This window comes from Hevea brasiliensis, chromosome 17 (genome assembly GCF_030052815.1).
Source record: "Hevea brasiliensis isolate MT/VB/25A 57/8 chromosome 17, ASM3005281v1, whole genome shotgun sequence".
In the NCBI taxonomy this organism is placed as follows: Eukaryota; Viridiplantae; Streptophyta; class Magnoliopsida; order Malpighiales; family Euphorbiaceae; genus Hevea; species Hevea brasiliensis.
In genome coordinates, this window is record NC_079509.1 from 42,500,744 (window position 1) to 42,526,806 (window position 26,063).

At 33.5% G+C, this 26,063-nt stretch overlaps 1 protein-coding gene across 2 annotated transcripts; it reads right to left on the reverse strand.

The window, feature by feature from the left end:
• Positions 1 to 1,521: 1,521 nt before the first annotated feature.
• Positions 1,522 to 14,573, reverse strand: LOC110667244 (ubiquitin carboxyl-terminal hydrolase 23). 2 transcript variants are annotated; one of them, XM_021828043.2, is made up of 11 exons: positions 14,094 to 14,573; positions 12,353 to 12,413; positions 7,803 to 7,913; positions 7,209 to 7,381; positions 6,334 to 6,660; positions 5,320 to 5,445; positions 4,650 to 5,231; positions 4,418 to 4,561; positions 3,645 to 4,302; positions 2,823 to 2,916; positions 1,522 to 1,966 (listed from the first exon to the last, which is right to left on the reverse strand). In XM_021828043.2, exons 1-11 carry the CDS (start codon positions 14,418 to 14,420, stop codon positions 1,807 to 1,809), a joined length of 2,763 nt encoding a protein of 920 aa, XP_021683735.1. In that variant the 5' UTR covers positions 14,421 to 14,573; the 3' UTR covers positions 1,522 to 1,806. The 2 variants fall into 2 exon arrangements, with proteins under 2 accessions (XP_021683735.1, XP_021683734.1); XM_021828042.2 differs by having other exon boundaries at positions 12,353 to 12,467.
• Between the last annotated feature and the right edge of the window lie 11,490 nt (positions 14,574 to 26,063).

A 26,063-nucleotide genomic window follows, 5' to 3' on the forward strand; every position in this document is an offset into this window, starting at 1 on the left:
GTAAGAATTTTCACTTTTTTTTATAAAAAAATTTAGGTGAAGAGACATCTTAATTCAAGACGAAGGCATACCACCAACCTCGTTGTTGAGGGGATTACAATCAAGAAAGACGATTATCAGAATTGAGTTTTTAATTTTATAAGAGCGTTGAATGAGTTTTGCCAATTGAGTCAGAATTTCCACTTTTCTCTTATAGTGAGTTATGAAAAAGAGAATTATACAAATTTCAGTTGTATGTCCAATCCTACTCATGATATTCATTTGGCTTTAAAAATAAATAAAAGGGATCGGTATAAAAGAGCATGCGCGATGATTGCAACAATAGATGTGCTCATTTGGTGCATGGATGATGATGATGATGGATGTAAGAGGCACATTTGCATAATAGAAAACAAGAAAAAGAATGGAACCAGCCATTTGTTATGATGGTTGAATATGTGTTCACCTGCATCTGCATGCAACAGCAACTGCCTATATCCATCATAACAATCATCACATGTTCTCCATTATTCTCATACAATATGAGTGTGTAGATCGAGGGATGTGTTTAATTTAGTCTAATCTCAAGTAATTTGATGATTAAACCACCAACCCTTTATTAATCTTTTGTTAAAAGAAGGATTATGGTGTCTAGTGTCATATGATGCCAATTGTTTTCTTAGCTTCACCTTCTTGGAATTTGATTTCTTCATTGGTGTGGGTAGATGATGAAGAAATTTGAGATACCATGAAATTAACACATGTAATTTTTTAACATTTAAACGTATTTTCTTTTTTAACATTTTACATGAATCAAACTTATTTCAATAACAATGTCATCACTTACTATGTTTAATAAGCAGTAATGCAAGTGTAATCAAAATTTATTATGTCTCATAAAGACTTTAATTATGTCATCAGCTTTTTTAAATATTTTTTAATTGAATCTCAATTATTGATAAAATAATTATACTTTCTTCACCTAAAGGAAAATTTAATTTAAAAAATATGAATATAAATAAAAAATAAATCCCGAATAAACTTCACCAACAGTTAGCCTTCGATAAATCTATACTTATTTGTAGAGATCATAAAAAAATAATTGATGTCATTTATGGTACAAAAAGTATTTAATTAAAACTACACTGTATAAAGGGTGAGGTACTGTAATGTAACCGAAGAATCGCAAATGTCACATAAAGAAATATCATTTCTTATATGTTTCTTACATTATCAATGCAAAATTTATAATAAATAAACATTTAATAAAATTTAACAAACGTAATATTACACTTTAAAAAAAAATCAATACACCATAATGGGTCTTAAAATACATTTAAATACACTATTTGAATAGAAAGTTATAATTTTATTGATAAATTATATGAAAAACGGTGCTAAATTAATGCAGATTACATTTAATAACTGTAAACTATAATTTTCAATACAAATGGTATACATTAAAAAAATACTAATAAATGAATATTTGCACCTAAAAGAGAAATCGTATATTACGATCTACCAAAAATAGCCGTGTCACTGTTTATAGCCTACAGAACACTCACCAATGCAGGATATATTTATGATCAAGAAAATTCATAAAAAAATCGTTTTACATTACTAAACATGCAAACCATTATAGCTTGGTCCTCTAACAACACATCTATCCCAAAGTCTCTCATCCTTGTATCTCTCCGCAGATTCAGTCTCCCCCTTTCAATAAATAAAGCAAAAACAAAAATTACAGAACTTGTTAACACAGCAATAATTGCTACATACAATATGACAGCATGTTGACAAATCGTGTGGCTCCACATGTTAACGAGTTCATATCCTGAATGGTTTGTTTCCAGAGCTAGATCGGTCCATCTTCAGTTTCTTAAATTGTGTTTTTTTGCTGGCAATTTCTTGGAAAGGATTTGGCCCACCAAAGTTGTGCTTAGTTTGCCTTAACTTCTTTCTCTTACCTCGATCATATTCTTCATCCCTGTGGAAGATTATAGCAGTAAAATGCAGATTAAAACAATACCATGTCCATCAGAGGGGCAAAACGTTCAAAGTTCAATCAATTTTTCAAAGGGATCAGGAATCACGGTAATCCATTCTATACTTATGTTTAACAGGCCTTCACATGTATGTCAGCGTAAGGGGGCAGTAATCATTACGTTATTTAAAGTGTAATTGATTACATTATGTATCATTTCATTACATCAAATTTTTTTGCGTTACCAAACAAAGTAATCAAATATGCAATGTAACCACGATTATATTACACCTTTGATTACATCATACTAAACATGTCCTTAGAATAGGAAGATTTAGGTCTGATTCACAAAACTATGGCTAAAAGAATCTTGCAGGTCTGCTTTAATCTGGATATTTTGCAGAGTAAGAAATGTATTTTAAATCTTAAATATAACAGTTAACCTCGCATTAGTCCTCATTCCTATTAGGAATGCCTCGTACACTATTGTTGCCTCACACTACACCAAAGGAACCTTTTTTCCCCCCTTTTCTACACTTCATTGATTAATTTATCTTAAATTTGTGTGTGTGTGTATATATATGGCATTTGCTCTTTCTGCTTATCTCTGTGCTCTTTAAGTACTTAAAAAATATTTTGAAAGTTCAATATGATTGTCACATCAAATTTTGTATTGAATTTGATCTGAATTTCATTTTGATTTTATCACAGAAATCAAGGTTTAGTATTTTTAAGAGACAAATGAAACTTGCTCTACGAGATTAGCTATGAGTTTGATACCTTTGGGTGAAATTACCCCAAAAACACACAGACAAACATGCTGACAGAGAACATCAGAGTGAGATAGATTCCAACTCACCACACATCTGGCACATAACCAATGCAGAGATTTTCCGTAGTACTTGATTCCACAATCTGGGACTGAGGCACCTCTATCCCATCCCAATGTGCAACTGCAACAAACAAGGCATGGCTCAAAAACAATATTCAGCATGTCAAACTAATAATAAGCAGCAGAAAAGTAATATTATTTATCATCTTGCTATTTCTCCAGTTGCACGGAGGATTGGGCATTGTAGAAAAGATGACTGCCTAAGGACTGTCTATGCATAGGTCCATCAAGGATTTTGTGAACTCAGAAGGAAGATGCTAACCTGAACCACGGGGAAATAAGCGTGAACCCTGCATTTCAATTGCATGAAATTCCATGGCAGGGACATATATTATAAGCATCTGAAAACAATATTTCTTTTTAAGTTGTTCCAAATAAGAAATTTTCCTTCAGCCTGAACCCACAGGATACACTCACACGTCAGCATCACCAAGGCCAAAACCCGAGTATATGGAGCATGAGGCTATAGGCCATTGGTAACACTGACTGAAATTGCAAGTGCAGAAGAAGTTCAAAAGGAATTGGTCTAAGAATTCATTGGCCACAATAAAAACTAGAGCCTAAAGAGGAAAAGGCAGCCATCTATTTATCTGGAACTAGCTCCGACATGATACAAGGGGATAAAGAATATACTCAGTTACTCACACACAACACACCAGCAGGTCCAGCACCACATATGCATGAAATGAAATTAACAGATAAAAAGGCAACATTTGTAATTTCGGGGAGAAAAAAAAATATATGAATAATTGGAAAATATTTGGATGACTGGTCAACACAAGTACTCACCAGATGTCTCTTCTAGACCTCGAGTAAGCATGCACATCACCGCATTTTCTGACACATCTTTTTTGCTAATTTCTGTACAATCAAGAACACTTGCAACCTGTTGGTTCACTTCAGATATTGATAATGAGCTCTTTTTTAACTGTTTATCCATCGCAACCAGAACACTGTTCTGATTGTTCCTATTCTCAAATCCTTCATCCACAGCATCCATCAGGGTATCGCCTCTACACTTTGAACGAGATTTAGCCCTCTTCCTTTGAGATTTTGTTGAGCCCGATGAAAGTGACAAGGATATCTTTGACGTAGATGGCCCAACATCTGATGATAAACAATTACTCTCCAGCAATTGTCCTTCAATGACATTCTGGGTCCGTGATGAGCGGTGCTTGCACTTTCTATGTTTCTTCTTTTTCCGAATGCCTAAAGATGCTCTGAATAATTTTGAGCCAAAATGCATATTTGGAATCCTAAAATTTAAAAGCTTCCTTTTAAAATGTTTATGAGATGAGCAATCACAAGCTTTACTGTGTCGACATTCATTTGGCATATCTGATGGGGTTGACGATACAACCAACACATTTACAATTCGTTTACTACTATCTGCATCCTCAACACCAAATGAATTCCCAGCAGCACCCTCATTGGGAAAACCTCCACCCTAAGAAAGGAAGAGAAGCTAGTCAAAAATTGACCTAATGACGATTTCCAAGTACCCCCCCAAAAAAAAAAAAAAAAAAAAAAAAAAAAACAGAAAAAGAGAGATACAAAATCACCTGACTGCTTTTACAGCTAGATTTATTTGGTGATTTTCCACTGTCTATTTTGTTCAACACTTTGTCACTAGAATCTACAGATAGAGAGAGCCTTGGGATCTTCTCCTCTGATCCATTAACTCCCACATTTGAGACGAGATTAATCTGGATGGACCAAGCAATTCGTAAGTTAGAACAAGGCAAGAACAAAATCAAGATCAAAGTCCATGCTGGGTCTTAAACATCCAGTTACCTTTCCTGAGGCCTCATTTGTGACAAGCTTTTCAATAGGTGAATTTTGGGGCTCATTGCTGTTACAAGATGCCTCATTACAGTCACTTTTCGCCCCAGGCATGACAATAGCATTATCAACTTTAGCAGTGTCACTTTTGCTAATAATGAATGGAGCTGAAGGTGGCAAACAATCTTCCAGATCTGGGTTTGGAGAGACTTCTTTTGGCAGGTTCTTTGGTAGTGGTGAACTTGATGGTCCTGCAACAGGATCTGCTTTTATCACTAAGCCTTCAGAAATCATTGGTCGATTTTCTTTCTGAAGGATCCTCTTTGATGCACCACTTTTTAGTGAATCTTTTTTATTAACAGCAGCTGCAGAGCCTAAAGCCAAAGATCTATTCCCAACTGAGCCATTATCTGCAGGTTCCTTTGACAACTGCTTGAAAACCAAATTCGTAATATTACTGCCAGTAGTTGCTTTTGTACTTTCTTTCCGAACTACATCGACAGGCTTTTTTGAAACAAAACTTTTTCTATCACGGACATAAAATAGCATATAAGCCTTCTGGTCTAGAACAGTCTTCTCACTAACTGGGCGAACCTGTTAAATTAAAGAAATTTAACCTCACCAAATTTGTTAACCACAGAAAAGAAAGAGAAGGCATGGGAATGGCTTTAGATGCTCTGACCTCATTGTCATTGAGGAGATACCATATACCACTTGATGTGCGAACAAAACAGACATAGTGACCAGAATGGGTACTATGACCAAAATGTACCAGAACACCATAGAGACTGTACTTCAAATCTCCTTCCTGCAAAACACAAATATGAAAGGATAAACATAAAAAATAAATATCAGAATAAAAGAAATCCCATTTTCTAGGAAAATATGAATGGATAAGCACAATAATTTCGTTAATAAAATCCTTCTAAGCCACAATTTTTTCAACTCAACTGTCAACAATACATAGTATGGCAGGCAGACTACATATCAGACATTTGAACCAATGTTAGTTTCATTTTTACAGCAAGAATGGAATTCCCTTATTTAGAATCATTACAATACATCAACCTGGCATAAATTTGTAATTTAATTTAGATGTATCAACCAGAGATATTGACACATATAAGACAAAACCCAAAAGGGTTAGAAAGTAATGCATACAAGAATGCCAGAAAATGTCCAGGTTTGATATTTTTTGTTGTCAAGCAGAAACACAAAAGAAAGAAATAGGCATATGTTGAATTTCTTGATAAAACTAATTTGATTTTGCCACTTATAAACAGCTTGGTGAAACATCTTCAACTGCCTGCCTTGGCCTTTCTAATGAAGTACGTACCGGATAATGTCTTTCAAGTTTCAGGCAATCATTTTGCGTGATATCCTTCAAGAGAAAATTTTGTTTAGATTTAATAATTTTGTTGGGATTAAAGAATAGCAACTTGTTGTTGTTTAATACCCTTTGGTCATTGCACAATAAATAAACAAATAAATTGAAAAATAAATTGCATTAATATCGCCAAACACATAAATTAACAAATAAAAATTAAGCCAATAAAAAAAGAAATGGAAATATTTTCACATACCATGGCATCTTACAGTCTGATTTAAGTTCAAAACTGACTTAAAAATATATTAAGGATCCAGGAAAATATAAGATGAAGTCCAGAAGACTTGAAAGAATGACAAGTTTACTCACATAGGAACCACTGACAAATGGTTTCATGTCCAATGAACGATCAAATGACACTTTCTTGTCAACTTTCCGTCCAGGATCATGTGCATGAAAGCGCTTTAGATGGATGGTAAGCACATATGGAGCTTTATGAACTGTAAGCCTTTTCTTAGCTCTAACTTTCTGCTTGCATCGCTGGCATTGATAATGCTTCTCTCCTCCATCTAGCAGCTCTGCAGCAGTAAAGTTTTGAATTGCTACAGGCAAAGAACCTGCCTTAACTATTTCAAGACTTAAATCTAAAAATGGATCAAACTTGTTGGAGCAGTACAAACATTGTTGGCATTCCACCTGAGAAGGTATCAAATTGAACATTAGACACACTATACATCAAGTATAATTCAGTATTCTTTCAAGTTTAACGGCTCAAAAACCCAATCAATTATTCTTCAGAAATGAGAATATCTAAATAGAAGTAAAATGAACTTGAGTGTAACAAACAGAACAGTTTTACATAAACCGACCCCTAGCATGTGTCATTTACTCTCAATTGCTGACGTTTTCCTTGGATGTAATTCAACATCTTAAACACCGTGGCACATGCATGCATATATCCATAATCTTATTAAGAGGTGTAGTAAAATACAAAACATTTCGCATAACAACCAAACAACCCCCCCCCCCCCCCCCTCTTTTCTCCTTCTCCCAAGCACGTGTCCTTTATTCTCAACTGCCAATCAAAACTCTGGAGTCTGGAGTCTGGATGACTGGATGTAATTCAACACCTTAAAGACACAAGGCAATAATGCAATATAAATGCATCTATCTATAAACTCAAGAGGTAAATTGCAACCCATAAAAATGTGTCAGCAAACTCACAGATAAGCAAGAAAGATTACCTGACTACAGAGGCGACCACCAAAGATTTTGTGCACCAAACTCTTTTCATAAGCAGCAGGGGATTCACTTGGAACTCCTGAAGGTAAGCAGCATTTGTGCATTGATTCCAGCAAGTTTACCATGTACTCATGAGCATCCTCCTGTCTAGCATTTCTGAAGTTCCGAGATATGCCTAAATATGTGGTCAAGAATTACAAGTATGGAAACAAGTGAACTAGAAGAAAGAGCTTTATCAGGTAATTAAGAACCTGTTACTTATAGTTCTCCAACAAAACAGTACTGAAGGAACAAATGTAATTGAGCAGTCCAACTATTGAAATTCCCATGTCACAGGGAACTCTGACAGCTAACAAGTTTGTATATTTAGGCACAGAATCAAACAACCAAGAAAAATTGCTTAGCAACAGCACTAGACATCTTCCAGAAGAAGAAAACAGGAAAGAAGACATAAAGAGGCGCAATAGAAGTAGTGGTGAGTACCATAGAATTTGTTTCTTGACTAACCACCCCAATGGCTACTAGAAATTTAGATAACAGAGAAACTAGCCATATACAAGATACCAAGTAAAGCAAAGAAAAAGCCACAAGGATACAACGCAAGTTTGATACAAGATCCTTGGGCACCAGTGACCTCCCAGTTGATTGCAGAGCACGACTAACATGTTTCTGGATAGCACACAACGCACAAAAACCAGCAATATGGCCTTCATAAATTAATCAAACAAAAGTTAGAAATAAAATCAACTACATCTAAGGCAGATATATGAGAAGACATACAAGCACACTTGCATAAGCATATGCAACAAGAAAATGGAAGCATGGATGACAAAATCATATAATCTAGAGCACAACATGATACAGACAGAATCAGTCAAATAAGCATAATTTTCCACGCTCAAAATGTTAAAAATTTCTCGGAGAAAATAGACAACTACACATGACAGCCAGAATTTGCAAATTCACCCTCAGCAAGATACTTCCAATATTTCTTGCGAAATGCACTTGAAAAGATCTAATAGCCAAGAAAATTGTGGATTTGATTACTGAGATCATGTATTCCTCATAGAAAGATTTGCAACAAATAACTAAGGTCAAACGTATGCTTGAGATAGGAACAACTGTGTACATCATCCCAAAACATGTTAGACATTTAAAAAATAATAATAATAAATTTAATCATTAGGAAAATGAGTAAAAAAATAAGCCCACATTACCAGTGTTATTAAAGGAGATAAAAGGCGCCAGGCGAGGCACTGGGCGAGGCGAGGCCAGGCGAGGCATGGCTCCTAGCCTAGCTAAGGCGAGGCAACTTGAAGGAGGCGCACACCTGAGATTGCTGGACAACCAAGGCGTCGCCTGATTGAAGAAAGTCCATTTTCCTTTTTTCCATTTTTTTTAAACAGCATAAAAATACAAAAAAAAAAGGAACCCTAAACTCACGCCACCAATAGACTTGCAGAACGGCACCAAACCAGGTATGTTTCCTTTCTCTCTCTCTCTCTCTCTCTCTCTCTCTCCTCTATTCTTCTTCTGTATTCTTCTCCCCTCTCACTTGTCGTTTTCCTCTCACCAACAAACTTGGAGAACGCCATTTTTTCTCTTCTCCCCTACTTATTTTCCCTTTTTTTTTCTTTTTTTTTTCTTATCTTTTCTATGCTTTTCTCTCTCACAAACAGTTATGCCATTTTTATCAAGCAGTAGCACCTTTTTTTTTTTTTGTTAATTTGTTGTTTCATATTGTTTATGATATGGGCACTGTGATATGCATTTTGTTATTGTCAATTGTTAATGATTTTTATTAAAAGGATATTGTAAATCTCATTTAGAATGGTTAATTAATTTAATTTTAAAATGGTTTATGTCCCATTCATGGGAAGTTTGACATGCTCCTCTTGGTTTAGAATAAAAAGGTATTGTGCATTTGCAAATGGTAATTTAATGTGCTTTTATTAAACCAGTTAAATGAATGAATTTTCATGTTAGAAGTATATATATATTAGGCAATTTAGGTTACAGCGCCTTGCTTCAAAAAGGCTCTCGCCTTGCTTCAAAAAGGCTCTTGCCTCGCCTCTCGCCTAAGGCCATGGGATACCTTATCGCCTCAGTATCGCCTTTCGCCTTAATAACACTGCACGTTACACCAATAGACAAGAAGGTTAGCTTAGAACAATTATGTGCAGAGTTCATGGAAGGTCAAACGGCAAAAATGAAATAATTACAACAAGGCTATTCAGAGTGAAACAGAAGCTAACATGGGCGAGCTTCATTGACTTCTCATTTCTGCAATCAAATGTTGAGGCATGCATGTGCATGCATTTGCAAAAACATACTCAAGCGATTAATTTCTTTACAAAACAGAAGAAAGTTTCCCTCCCTTAAAGAACAAAAAGAATGACAAAAAAGATATAGAGAACCTAAGAAACTAATCAAATATTATTGTTTTAAAGAGTTGACCCTGAATGAGCCATATACAAATATCAATAGTGGGTGAAACAATGAAACGATCACACCAGTGTTCCCAGAAAGATACTAAAATTGAAGCAATCATGATCCACCTCATGATAACATTGTTAGCCACTGAATTAGTGGATGCACTATTAGCTTAAGCCAAAAAAGTTGCCTCTATGATCAACCATGCATATTAGTAAAAAAATGTCAGCATAACTCAGAAAATTTTCTTACAAACACATAATGCCCTTGGCTTATGAAACAAAAAAGTATGACAAAGCTTCCCTTACTATTAACCAACTACTAACTCCCATTAAGCAAGCCACATTAAAGATTCAAGGATAATTGCACAACAAAATATCTCCCAGTATAAAATGGTTATGGAAGTAGTTCAGGGCATCATCACCCTAATTTTAAATCCCAATCCTGCATCATGCTTTATTGAAAATAAACACAAGTAGCGTACGCATCATAGCAAGCCAAGGGCTAACAAGAGATGAAAGCACTGGCTTTCTGAGATGCCATTTGTTATTTGATCCTCCATGTAAAGAGACAAACTGAGGTTCCCACAAAAGATGTGAAAACTAGGCAATTTTGTCTGCAAAGAACCGCCTTAACCAATCTTGAATCATGCTGAAAAAAAAAAGAATCAAATGCTTGGACTTGAACAGAACAAAAATTAGTGGCTGGTTCCAGGCCATTGGACATTCCCATTTTGCTTCACAACACATTCCCATTTTGCATCACAACCCCTGAGTATAACATTTCTAAAACAAATGACAGATGTCCCATGCAAATCAAAATTAATATTCCAACTTTAAGTATCAGAACTTTCGCCTCAAAAGAAGCTACAGAACAATTATCAGCACCACGAAAAACAACGCCAAGCTGCATATACCACAGTCCACTTGCAATCTACCCATTGAAAACAATACAAGTATGTGTAATAAACCCATTGAAATCAACAAAAATTAGTAGAGAAAAAAAAAACCAGAAAAAAAAAATCACATCAAGTTCTAGACTTTCAAACTGAAACTAAAAACCACTGCAACATCAAAACCTCTAATGCTAATCTACAGATCAAGTCTAAAAAATAAAAATTAAAAGCCATTACCACAGAACCCAAAAACCTACCACCAAAAGGATCCATCCAAATACCATGATGTCTTCAACACATTGATCAAGTGAAGGAATCACCATAAACAAATTAGTAGACTCAACATCTTTAATGAGGGATTTGGAGAAGAGACTAGTTGAACTGCCTTGCTAAATTGAATCAAGTCCAAAATAAACCACAAAAAGATTCAAATTCTAATCACTAAAGAAATTCACCTAACCAGGAGTTCAAGCAAAACACAAAAAGAAACAAAGTGGCATCTGGTTCCATCCATTTATTTGCCCAAGGTTATGAATCAGGCCCATTATATCATCAAACATTGATACTATGTAAAAAAATAAAATAAAAAATTAAAAAAGGGGTTAAGTGCCGAAATGCTCAATTGATGAAAGCTCTTATACTTGGACTCTTCCATTTACCATGCCATATCCATGTCGACAGGGGATGTGTGTCTAACACACATGCATCAAGTTGGACACATAGTGACACAGCGACAAGACGAACAGAGTTATAATCAATCGCAGACCCAAACGAAAAAGACTAAGAAGAAAAGAGAAGAAGAAGAAGAAGAAGAAGATGATGATGATGATGAAGATCTGACCTGGCTTACTAGGTTTATTTTTTATTTTTTTATTTTTCTTCTTCTTCCTTCTTCATATCTTCCCTTTCCCAACCCAATTGGGTTTCTTTTCTTTTTCATACTTTCTTTACCTGAATTCATGCCGTCATGCTGACTTTTTTCTTTGTTTCCAATACGCTGCCCCTTTTGTTTTGTTGCCAACAATGGTACTTTTGTGTTAATCCATTTGCATGCTTGCTGTTTCTTCTTTTTTTTTAAATCAAAATTTAGTACAAACTATTATTGTTTTATCTAGTTAAGACTTTTAGAGATTTTAAATTGTTATTTTTGCAGAAAATTTTTTATTGCTATCATTGAACGATAATATTCAGTTCTGCTAATTAAAATTTCGAAAATTTATAATAAAAAAAATTAACATGAAATAAGTGTATGATTTATCTACTTAACTACTTTGTCACAATAATTATTATGAAATAGCTTTATATCTTTTATTTTATTTACATAGCGTAACCGAGCACCCGTATCTAAATTTGGAACCATATCCCCGTATTTTCTATTTAGAAAGTTTAAAAATTTCACACATGGATATGTATCCAGTTCCGACACATGTACCCGATTCCCAGTAACATAGGATGCGAGTGGTGCAAATGCAAGTAGTTTTTGAAATTGCTATATTTGATCTACCACAAAAGAGAAAAATAGAGAAGCATAATCAGTTATAAATGTAATCAAACTAAATAAACATTAAAACTCCAGAACAAGGATTATTGAGAAACATCCCAGTATCCCCACCCTATGAAGATTGCTTATAATGGAAAAATAATAGTCTAACCGCATAAACTCATTATGGGATGGAAAGCTGGTTTAGCAATCAAACAAAACATCTACATTTTCACATAAAGCAATCTTTACATCCAAAAAATGCTATTATAATTACATAGAGTGCATCATGAATGCATAAGCGAAGCAAAAGATGAGGGGACAAATGAGCTACTTACAAGAATTTTGATGCTTTCCACTTTGCAAGTATGCTGCCAGAGGCTCAGTATATGTTAGACACTGCAAAACCGAATTGAGAAAACAAGTGTTTCCAAGATTTTCCAAACCAGCACCCTGAAGATTATTCATGTGAACCTCAAAGGTAAGCAACTGGATAAGTTCAAAAGCGCTAACCAAAGTTCATGCAAATTATAACCCAAAAACATTAATTTACCACCAAATAAACAGAAACTAGATTCCAAATTCAATTAAACTGATTTAAGAGATACATAGAAAGAGAAAAATATGCAAACCAACTAACCAAAAATTAAAAACGTTTAAACTTGGAAGAGTCAACGACTAAATTTAAACACAGTTGAGTGGTTTTGTTTTGGAAAAAAAGAAGAAGAAGAAGATTGGAATGCAAGTTTTAGAAACATTTGAACCAACAACCACTTTAATGATAATGAGCACAGTAAATATATACAAAATCCAAAACAATTAAAAATTATAAAACAGACAAATTTACACAGCTTTAACAATTAAAAACGATAAACAGACAAATTTACACAGCTTTTTTTGAAAAAAAAAAAAGTATTGACTATTGAAGCATCAAAAACATTGAAAGCAAGCATAATTTCCCCAAAAGCAACTTAAAATTGGTGACTTGATGTGAAACCCAGTATAAAAAATATAAAATACTGAAAACAAAGTCCAGGGGAGAAAAAAAAAAAGGAAAATTTTCTGCCATAATTCCAAATGACAGACAACCCAATAAAAGAAAATAGATATATGTCAACAAGAGACCAATTAAAGTTAAGAGTGAAAGTCCATTTTTCTTTATCAAATGAAACTGGCATCTATATTCACACTGACAAATTTTGCACAAAACAAACCAAAATCCTAGAAAACTTTTGAAACAAACACAAAAGAAAAAAAATGGAAAACCACTAAAAAAAGTAAAACGTAATTCAAAGAAAAAAGTATAAAGATGGAAGGAATATTACAAATCAAAATTACCAAAAATGCACACACAGCAACATGATATTACCAATTAAAAGATACAATGACAAAAGACACCAACAGAAGTCAACTAAAGTAATGATAATGATGAGGCAAAACAATTGGAAGAAAAACTAAACGATTAGAGATAACCAAGCACTGCAATTAGAAAACGAATTGAGCATCAATGTTGAAATTGAACCAAAAACACAAACAGCACTAAAGCTGTATAGAATATGACGCAGTATGCCTTTTAAAAAGAGGAATACTACAAGAATCATTGAAACTTACGAAGAAGCAGTTTCACAGTCTAATTCAAAGTTGGAATGGCCAAATTAAACCAGGAAAAAAACAGATAGATCAATAAATATGTAACGAACAAAGGTTTAAAACAAGACATATTTTCACCACATGAAAACCACAAAAAATCATAAAAACAAGAAACAGTATGGAAAAGAGAAACAAGATCATAATTAAGCTATGGAGTTCAAATTGATAGCTTAATAATGAGCAAAAATCATAGCACGCAGAACCATTCAAAACTTTTTTTTTTAACTGTTTCTGGAGTCTAGGCAATCAATTTACTCTCCATTAAACCAACCAAAAAGTGAAGCCTCAGAAACACTGATATTGTTAAAACGCCTCTTAATCAAAAGCAACGATGAGCCTAAACAAACAAATCAATTCTCATTTTGTTTCTCAAAATCGTGCAATAGAATTTTCTTATTAAAGAAGGCATAAACCCATTATAGTACTCACAATTTTCCTAAAAGAAATCCCGAAACTGAGCTCCGGATCAAGCCCATTCTCAACGAAATCCGAACCGTCCACTTTTTTCCCAGTCTGATAAGGGTTCAACCCTGAAGGCCTCTTACGACCAGGATCAGGGTTTAGAGTCTCAATTCGAAAATCGCCACCAGCACTGCTATTTCTCAACCCAGTAAACGATTTTCTTGCAGGGTGGAACTCAATCCTTCTCCGCAACAAAGAACAAGTAACCACCGAGGATCCATTTGCAACATCGGAAACCCCATCTTCTCTTGGTTCCATACTCAGTTCTGTGCTACTTATAACTATATTTTCCATTCGCAACGATTCGGCCTCTAAAGGAATTGAGCTGGATTCTCAATTATTAACACTGTCCCTCCCTGTGTTTGTCTCTGTTGGGAGAGGGGCTCTTGGTCGGTTTCTGCAAGCAGAGACCTTTACGGCTTCCGCCAAAGAGAAAGAAGTACTCCGAGGCAGCAGCTATTAAACCCTACATGAAGTTGACTACTTTGTGGGGTCTATGTTTGACTTCGGTGGACTGCGATGCACCTGATTGGTTTGCTACGGTTCGGAAAGGGTTTGGTGGTGTGCGCCCTCATTGGTGTTTGTAGCACCAGGAAATAATCGTTGGATAATTTTGAGCCGCCACATTGGTGAACCACACCATTAAAATTGCTTGCATCGACAATTTTTTTTTGCTTAATATTTAATTTTACTAGTGTATTTAATAAAGGGGTTCAATTTAAATATTTTTAACTATCTTCTTTAAATTAATTTAAAAATCTCAATTTAAATTTAATTTAATTCAAAAATCAAATAATTAACAGATTGAAATTCTTAAATTTTTTACTAAATTAAAAAGTTTAATTTAAAAATCAAGAAATTAATTTTTTTAATTTTTAGTCTAAATCAATCAATTGAAATTTTTAATTTACAAATTTTAATTTTTAAATTAAATTAAATTTGAATTGAACCGAGTCAGTCTGAGAGGTTTCGCCATGCTACCGAGAATAGTCTTTCACTATTCAGAAAGCATCATCATATAACATAGAAACTGCATAATTAATCTTTCGTGCATCTGTGCACTCCATCTTTTTAAATACCCACTCCGTCCTTTTCAGCCACTGCTCCACAACCAAGGGATCAATAGTGCCTTTGAATTCCACTGCACTATATTTATCCAAATTTCTCATCGCTTATCAGTTATCACTGCTGCTATTATCATATCTTGTTGCTATTGGGCAGTCATGGCACTGATAATGGTAGCTACTTTTTTTGGTGTTAACCCAAGTATAGCTACTAGTGGGGTTGGTGGTGCTTGTTCTCAAGGTACTTAAGGACCTTGATCATTAAAACCTTTAGGAGCTTGAATATTTTCCCTATGCTCCTGTCTCGGTTGATTTCCTGCCTCTGACTCTTCTCCTTAGAGGTTGAAGTTATCACCTCCAGCCTCAATGGTAGCACGGTGAGACATTGTGTCTCTAATACCTCCATAAAAAGGAAAAGAAAATTTCACCCGTTTGGTTTGATAATATAATGTAAATATGCTATATGCAACAATTTTAAATATTTGAGTAGTTATACAAATTATACATTTTATATAGGAAATCCTCCTAGTATGCAATTCAAACCTTGCTCTGATACCAACATAACATATCACGCTTTACCCCTTTCCTAGACGTAACATGCCTCCTGTAATATATTCAACGGATGCCAAAGTCGAATCCTTAGAACCCAATGAACACATTACAAAGAATTGGGTACGTTTTAAAATCATTTTAATTCAAAACATCACAATGTAAGAAAACATTGTACTACAAAGGTGAATGTAACACCCCTACTATAGGTAATCCATATATTATACTGTTTCAGCGACTAACATTTGTTCGAACATACTGGAATGCCTGAAATTACCCTTAAATTTAAGTAAGGAGTCATAATTTAAATTAATAAAAATCAAGTAAGGTTGAAAAATAAGTAAAAGAAGTGAAGTATAATCAGTTAAATGAGTATAAGTCCTAGCGATGGATAACTTCACTGGGAAAAGATAAGTAGAAACCCAGTAACAGCAAAATTTAGTCAATTAAATTTAAAGGTCAAATATTGACTAAAGATGTGAATGCTTAAGTTAATGAAGTGGATTAATTTAATTAATTATGATTATTAAAAATTAAACATAAATATTTAATTAGTCAAACCTAATGATTAAAGATTTCCACATATTTACAAGTTTGTCATTTCCACTTATTTATAAGTTTGCCATTAGGAATTAAAATAAATAAACACCAATTAAAATATGATAAACATCATCATCTTCCTCTTCTTCTCCTCATTACCATCCCTTACTCCCTCTCTATCCTCCATGAAAGTTTCATTCCAAGCTTTAAAACCCATGAATTTCCCCATAATTTTCATAGAAAATTGAGAGAAAATCAAGCATCAAACCTTGATTTGAAGAAACCAAGCAAAAATTCAAAGAAATTTGGAAGATTAGTGAAGAATAGAATTTTGGTTTGGGGAGACCAAGAAGGAGAATAAAGTGTTGGAGAATTGAAGGTGGATTAGGCCTTGAAATCAAGGTTAGCGCTAAGAAATCCCTTGAACTTTCAAAGTTTTTGCTATCAAGTTAGGATTTTATACAATTAGGGTTTTCTTGGTATAAAGCCTTTTTAATACTATTATGATTGTATTATAATTATTTGATATGTATTGATTTAGAAACATTAATGATTTGTTGAAGAAATTTAATAAATTGATTTTGTGCACTAAGCATGAAATCTAGACAACTTGAGTCCAGTAGAATTGAATGCTCATAACTTGAGCTATACAACTCCAATTAATGTGAAACCAATGGTAAATTAAAGGTAAGACAATATACTAAAACTTTCATGGAGACAAGTTACCCAAATTTTATGTGTAAACACTTGAAATAACTGTTAAAAGTTTACTTACAACACCTGAAACTTAGGTGCAGGGCACCCTGGACAGTCCAGATTAGAATAAGTCTAACTCACTCTAGAAAATTCCAAATTAGGTGATTCATGATTTGTTAAAAAGCTAAAACATAAAGGAACAACTTTCCTGAAGAACAAAATTACAAATTCAAAGTGTAACCTGTTCAAATCTGGGTTCCAAAAACTGTCCAAAACCTATCCTGCGATCAGGTAAGTAGTGCATTTGAACTTGTCCTGTTTACCTAGACATAACTCATTGTATATAATTTCAAATGAGGTAAAATTTACCTTGTTGGAAAGCTAAAATATAGAGGTATAAATTTCATGGGGAACCCTTGACTTGCAACTGATTGGAAGATTCCTAAATGTTGGCTGGAATTCAGAAATGCAAACTCTGAAACTCTAAAAAATGACCAAATAAATAGTACACACTAAATTAAACATAACTCACTCTACAAAACTCTAAATTGAGTAATTCTTGAACCTGTGTAATCTTGAGACATAGGGAAATAATTCATATGAAGACCATAATACTAAATTATGATTGTAACCTATCCAAATTTGTTTGACAAAATGAGTCCAAAAATCTGCCTAGATTCTGGAAGTGACTTGAAAACTGAAAATTGTTCACCTGAATAGTTTTGGCAAAATGGACATAACTCAAGCTATATAAATGCAATTTGAATGATTCTAAAGCCAAAATAAACATAAGACATAGATCTATAATTCTCATGAAGAAGGTATGGCCTAATTCCTGCTGTACCTTGGCCAAATCTATTACTGAAGTTAAGGTACCAAAATTGAAATTTATGAAATACAAGTATAATTGTGTAAATTGTGAATTGTGATTAATGCCAATGACTTATCAAGAATGAATGACATGTGAAATTCTGTTTGGGACTTATGTTCCCATGATGATTGAGATTATGATGGAATTATGAAAGAATAGTACCTAAATGATGAAAAAATGAGAACATTAAATTGCTAATGATAATAAATTAGCCCGAGTATGCCTAGACAGTAGTGAATAGGTTGGATAAATTGACATGCCAAGAAGGAAGGAGATTAGCAGTACTGCCCATGGCTTATATGCTCGGATACCATTGGCAGGCACCGAGTGCCCGATATAGTTATCTCTTATTCATGATTGCTTTGAATAATCATTGGCAGGCACCGAGTGTCCAATATGATTATTCCTATGGCTTTTATGCCCACTATATTACATACCCGGCAGGCACTGATGTGTTTGACGGTATGATGGCCCGAGGCACCGAGTGTCCATTGCCAGTAAAACCCATGTATCCAGTTCAAATAGTCCTGTTAAAAGTTACTTTGGGCATTGAATAAATTAAGAAAGTTGAACATTGAATTAAGGAAAATGAAAGATCCAATGACAATGACTATTTCTAAAGATCATGAAAATATGAAAATATAAGAAAATGAGAGAAAAATACTGTAAAATGACTACAAAGATTTGATGTTATGGACTCTACATTCTTCTTAAAATGATTTATGAGTATTTAAATGTGAATTTTCTTATTTTATACAAGCATGAAATTATTTTTTTGTTTGTATATTGTATTTTCATTATGCTAGTGCACCACTAAGCAAAAATGCTTAGCACGATAGTGTCTCCTAGTGTAGGTCCAGGTGATAATACCCAAAAGATGTTGGATAGGGATTGTGGTTGGATCTGCTGTAATAGTCTTCGCACCTTAGCACGTCATTTTGATATAGATTTTTGGCCCACAGTAGTGCATGACTATGTCCATTGTAATTAAGCAAAGATGCAACTAATTTTTGGATTGTATGATAAATGTATACATATTTTGTAAATGAATGAAATGAAGAAAAGTTATGTATAGACATGGATGTGAATATATAAGAAATATGAATTGTGATGTTGAAATTAATATAGATTTAATACTTTCCAATATAGATGATTTGAACAGGTTAATTATTAAAAATACGAGGTTGCAGTTTCAATTTAAAATTCCCTTAACTAAATTATGATGAAATTAAAATTAATCATAAATTGAATAGGATAAGATTAGGTGCTTTTGGCACAGGATGTGACATTCCTTTGCTTGACTACACTGTAGATCGGGTAAGGGGATGTTACAGTGAATATAAAAGATTGGGTCACATATAAAAAACAGTTTCTTATATATCATTTACTCATATGGTATCATCTTTAAAACACATTTGCACATTTCAAATTTCATTCTTAATCTCAACAGCCTAATGCAAGATTAATCAGCAAGGGCCATCTTCAAATCTCACTTTTTACCTGAGGAAGACCATATCATATCACTGTGCATATGCTATCCATAACACCATATACATAAAATAATCCGCAAGGGCCATCTTCAAATCTCATCTCACCTCTTACAAGAGGAAGACCATATCATTTCAATGTGCACATTCCATGGTATCTAGATCACATCCATCCAAACACCAGTGTGTCACCTCAACAAATGAAGGACGGGTAATAACCATGTCAAGCATTAGCTGTGAGATATGAAAATAATATCATAAATTCATTTCCTTTTGTATGGATATGATATCACAATATGGATCCATTTACCGCAAATCTCAACAACATATACTCTTCACACCAAACACAATATAAAATCATAATTTTAATTAAAACTCATCATAACAAAAATGAAATTCAATCAATTGTTGTGGTAATATCATATTTTGGAGAACATAAAATATGTATCAATAAAGCCATTTTATCAACATAAATATGTAGAAATATTTAATAGTTTAATATTAGTTGTGCATAAACCTCTTTTCCTCCAAATTAAGCTAATTCCCCACCTCTGCAATTATCTTCATTTTTCCCTTTATGACTTGCTGTCATGTAGAGGAATACAGATATTTCAGATAAATATTTAACTATTATATTTATTTAATGATTTTCTCTTCCTTCTTTTAAGTTCATTGAGGCATTTTATCAAGCACTTGGTGTGCAATAATCACATGCTAAAATAAACTAGTTTCCTTTATTTTTTGGATCCTCGGAAAATATCTTTGTATTTTTCATCCAAAATACTTTAATCCAATAATTAGAATTACCCAATAAACATTCATCCAATACCAATTTAATTCACCCAAAGTGCCTGCCCCAAAAGAGTAAATACATACACAATTAAATTTCCAGTCAATTCAGGTAAATAGGGAAACAAGGTTAAAAATTCCACCAAAAATTCTAGAAATAGGGGTTTCATGGAATCTTTTCCAAAATTGAACATTCATGTGTCCATTTCAATCTCCAATTTGAATCAAAACAAAATCAGGTCTACAACACAAGTTATGAACAAAAATGTGCCATCTGCTTAGACTTCAATCACATCTAAAGCAGTAATAGAAAATATAAAAATATCATTATGGAGCCAGCAAAATCAATTCTTGGCCATAACTACAAAGTTTCAGGGCATTCATTAAGGTTTCTAATGGTTCAAGAATCATCCTATTTCATGTTTTGTGGCATAAGTTATGAATTTTTAAAGTGGGTTGTTCTGCTTCTAGAAATCATCGGACCAGTTTTCTAGATTTGAGCAACAAAAAGTTTTGCCCTCAAACACCATCATATAAGGGAATTAGGTCTAGCACAAAATTACAAAGTTTTAGAGCATTCATCAAGGTTTCTATAGACATAAAGATCACAAAAATCCAATTTTTCTAACTCAAATTATGAATTTTCAAAGATGACTAGTCCTGCAGCCTACTGGCAAAACCAGTGTTCCAGCACACTTACAAGCTTTCTATTCCATCAATTCTTCATTTCCCCCAAAATTTCAAACCAAGTCAACATAAACCCTAGAATTCCCTTCTTCAAATCCATGAATTTAAGGAAGATGAAGTAGAAATCAATTGCATAGAAATGGTTAGAATTCATTTTACCTTGATTTTGGAGTGAAAAACCTAAGTAAGAAGACCTTTCCTCTTTTTCCTCTCTATGCCGCCACCTCTCTCCCTTTCTTCCTTTTTTTCTTTTTCTTTCTTATTTTATGGCTTTTCTTATGTATTTACAGTAGAATTTTGCATGTGTAAGTCACATGCCAACCCTTATTACAAGTATGTCCTCAACCTTCTTTAAAAATCTCATCCATGTTCCTTTTTGTATTCTTATGTAACTTATGTACTTCTTTTCATGTCTTCAACTTATTAATTCTTTATTTTACCTTAGTTAAGTCTAATTTAAATGTCTCGTAAGGTCCCACACTAATTGGAATAGAAGGCAAATCCAAAATACTGACTTAAGTTACTTCTCAGGAGAGTTACTCATTGCTACAACTATAGCACATTTAACTGATTTCAATTCTATTTTTTTATTACTTTTGACTTAATTAACCTTAATATAATTTAAATTATGACTCCACAGGATGGTTTTAGACATTCTAGCTGTAACACCCCCTTACTCGTTCTACAGTGTAGCCAAGCAAATGAATGCTACATTATGTGCCAAAGCACCTAATCTTATCCTATTTTATTGATGATCAATTTAATTTTATCATAATTTAATTAAGAAAATTAAAAATGAAAAACTGCAAGAGTTTCCCCATGTTTTTAACACTTTACCTGTTAGAGAATTGACTTATTAAAATAATCCATATTGGAAAACTCAAATATATAACAATTTCAACATCACAATTCATATTTCTTTATCTATTCACATCCATTCTATACATAAATTCCCTTCATTTCATTCATTTACAAAATGTGTACATCTATTATACATTTTGAAATTTAATTACAAGCTTTGTCTTTAATTACAATATACATATTATAAAGCACTACTGTGGGCCAATAATCTGTACCAAAATGATGTGCTGAGGTGACAAAGACCACTACTGCAAATTAGTTTTAAAATCTTTGTCCAAATCTACTGAGTCTTATCGCCTGGACCTGCGCGAAGAGAAACCATCGTGCTAAGCATTTCTGCTTAATGGTGCACTAACATAATGAAAATACAATATACAAATAAAAATAATTTCATGCTTGAATGAAATAAGAAAATGCACATTTAAATATTCATAGATCATTTTAAGGAGAATGTAAAGTTTATGACATCAAAATTTTTGTAGTCATCTAATGTGTTTAACTACATAACTAATTTGGATACCTTTCACAAAATTTTTTTCTTGTTTTCTCATATTTCCATATGTTCACGATCTTTGGATATATTTAATTTCATAGGATCCTTCTTTTTCCTTATTTCAATAGTCAACTTTCTTAGTTGAGTTTGGTGCCCAAAGCAACCTTTAACGGGACTGTTTGGACTGGATACGCGGGTTTTACTAGCGCTGGACATTCGATGCCTCGGGCCATCATACCGTCGGACACATCGGTGCCTGCCAGGTATGCAATATAATTGGGCATAAAAACCATGGGGATAATCATATCAGACACTCGATGCCTGCCAATGATTATTTAGAGCAATCATGAATAAGGAATAACCATATCGACACACAGGGCCATGGGCAGTATTGCTAATCTTATCCCTTCTTGGCATGCTAATCTATCCAACCCATTCACTACTATCTAGACATACTCGGGCTAATTTATTATCATTAGCAATTCAAGGTTCTCATTATTTCATCATTTAGATACCATTCTTTCATAATTCCATCATAATCTCAATCATCATAGGAACATAAGTCCTAAATACAATTTCACATGCCATTCATGCTTGACATGTCATTGGCATTAATCACAATTCACAATTTGCACAATTATGCTTACATTTCATAAATTTCAGGTTTGGTACCTCAAATTCTTTAATATATTTGGTGAAGATACAGCAGGAATTAGGCCATACCCTCTTCATGAGAATTATATATCTATGTCTTATATTTATTTTGGCTTTAGAATCATTCAATTTGCATTTGTATAGCTTGAGTTATAGTCATTTTACCAAAACTATTCAGGTGACCAATTTCTAGTTTTCAAGTCACTTTCGGAATCTAGGCAGATTTTTGGACTATTTTGTCAAGCAAATTTGGATAGGTTACAATCATAATTTAGCATCATGGTCTTCATATAAATTGTTTCCCTATTTCTCAGGATTACATAGGTTTAAGAATTACTAAATTTAGAGTTTTTTAGAGTGAGTTATGCTCAATTTAGTATGTACTATTCATTTAGTCATTTTTCATGGCTCCAGAATTTGCATTTTTCGATTCTAGCCCTAATTCAGGTATCTTCTAGTCCGTTTCAGGTCAAGGGTTCTTCATGAAAGTTGTTCCTCTGTATCTTAACTTTCTAACAAGGTAAAATTTACCTCATTTAGAATTATATACGGTGATTTATGTCCAAGTAAACAGGACATGTTCAGATGCATTCTTTACTAATCGCAGGACAGGTTCTGGGCAATTTTTGAAACCCGAATTTGAACAAGTTGTACTTTGAATTTGTCATTTTATTCTTCAAAAAAGTTATTTCTTTATGTCTTATCTTTTCAAAAAATCAAGAATTTCCTAATTTGAAGTTTCCTAGAGTGAGGTATACTCATTTCAATCTAGGCTATCTAGGGTGCTTTGCTCCTAGGTTCCAGGTGTTATAACTTAATTTCTAGCAATTATTTCAAGTATCTACACACTAAATTAGTGCAACTTGTCTACATGAAAAGTTTAGTATATTTTCTTATCTTTAATTTGCCATTGGTTTCACATTAATTAGAATTATGTATGTAACATCCTCACTTTAGTTAATCCGTACGTTCTACTGTTCTGGTGACTAATGTCGGTCCGGGCAGCTAGAATATTTGGAATCATAATTAAACTAGAGTGAGAAGTTATAAATAAACCAAATAATAATAAGAAAAATTAAGAAAAATTTTTGGAAATGAAATGCACTAAGGTTAAATGAGTTGTAGTCCCAGCGATGAGTGATCCTAATAGGAAGTGACGGTGAAGGCCGTTAACAACCCTAGACCCGGGGATAACTCTATGAAATAATTTTTGAAATTTCAGGGAAGGATTATTGGGGTTTCAATGATAATAAAATGCTAAGAAAACACAAAGAAAATTTAATCAATCGGTACACACAATTTTAGCTCGTTAAGCCAAACGGAGGGCATTTTTGTCATTTTGTCTTCAGAGATGATTTTTAACCAATTTGTCCAATTAAGTACATAAATTATATGATATAAAATATGAATTGATGTTGATGAAAAATTAATTTGAAGTGAGTAGAAATGAAAAAAAAAATGAATAAAATGCCTAATTATGACATCATAATGATGTCATTTAAAACCCTCCCACCAATCACCATTTAACAAGTCTTCTTAAAACAAATAAAAGAGATAAGAATTAAGAAAAAAAATCCAGAATTGTCTTTCTTCTTCAGCTGGTCAAACCAGATCCATGGTGTTCCACCATTGCCATTTCAATAAAGTTTCAATTCCCACCTTAAATCACCATAAAACCCTACCTTGTCTTCACTAAATTTGATCTTTATACCTTTTGTAAACTTGAGGTAGTGAAAAGGAAAGGAAACAAAGAGGTTTTGCAAGTGTGAGAAACTCTTCAACTAAGGTTAGTGACCAATTTATTCTCTCTCTCACTCAATTCATGTTTAAGGACATGATATAAGTTGAAATTGTAAGTTTAATGCATAAATTGAACTTTGAGAACTTGGAGACTTGAGCAAAATTATGGTTTGCTCATGTAATGGTATATGAACATTGTAGTGGTCAATTAGTGACCATTTGGCTATATTTGATGAGGAATTGAAGTGATTTATGGCAATGGAATTGAGGTTAGGTATGCTGTCCTAGGTGACTTGCAGGGCTGGTTGTGAGTCTAGCAAGTTGGGGTAGCTGTAACTTGAAAGGTGTAGGTTCAATTGGTGCAAGGTCAATTGGACATGAAACTTGACCCCATAATGGCACAACTTTGGTGAAGAAACCCTACCTAAAAAACCAACCCAAGTTGACCTAAAAACTACCCTAATCTGAGTGACCAACATGCTGTCCTTAGAAAATGACCAAATGAACAGTGTTTGTTCAAATAGTCATAACTCAATGTAGAAAAATTCAATTGACCTGAAATTTATATCAATGAAAAGTTTAGACAATTTAGAACAACTTTCATGAAGAACACCAAACCAAATTCTGACTATAACCCATCTGAATTGCTAACCAAAGCTTGGTATCAAAACCGCGAACCATTTTCGCCTGTAAATTCAGGTAGATGCCAATCCAAACTACCCTAAAGAAATTAGCATAACTTGAGCTAGAAAACTCCAAATGGAGTGATTCAAAAAGAGAATTAAAGAAGACATATAAAGGAACAAATTTAATTGAGAACACTTGGCAAAATTCTCATTGTAGATTGCCTAATGGAACAGTGAACTCTGACACCCAAAACTGAAAATTTTAGTTTATTTCCTATTAGTTTTAAGTATTGATTGGCAACCAATGCCTATACTTTTGTGAACCAAAATGTGGTTAATTCATGTGGTTAGAACTAATGTAACTATTATATATGAGAAAATCAATATTTTGACTCAAATAGTAAAATGAATAGAAACCTCACATGTTAAACACAAATATTCAATTAAGAGCTTTTTAATATGTGTAACACCCCTAAGTTCAGTAGTGCGTTCTACTATTCCGGTGACCAGTGTTGTCCGGACAGCTAGGATGCCTAGAACTACACTTCGATATGAGTGAGGAGACATAAAATAATGAAATACAAGAAAAAAAAATACAAGAAAAAAAAATACAAGAAAAACAAAAGAAAATAATAGCAAAGAAATGTAACCAAGTTAAACGAGCCGAGAACCCTAGCGATGGGTGACCGCACCGGGAAGTCGCGGCGTGGAATGTTGACTAGCCCTGGACCGTGGGAAACCCTGAAAAATATTTTTAGGAATTAAATAGACACCTATTGAAGTATAAAAACCATTAGAAATATCAAAGAAAAATTAATTAATTAATACAAAGAAAAGTGAGAAATCGAAAAACGGACAAAACCCGGTGTTACCGAAAAAT

Coding starts and splice junctions, on each gene's coding strand:
- LOC110667244 (XM_021828042.2), bottom strand. CDS start 14,420: ATGGAAAATATAGTTATAAGTAGCACAGAACTGAGTATGGAACCAAGA. Junction 2,917..3,644: donor AGGTCTAGAAGAGACATCTG/GTGAGTACTTGT, acceptor TGTTTGTTGCAG/TTGCACATTGGGATGGGATA. Junction 1,967..2,822: donor GGTTATGTGCCAGATGTGTG/GTGAGTTGGAAT, acceptor AATCTTCCACAG/GGATGAAGAATATGATCGAG.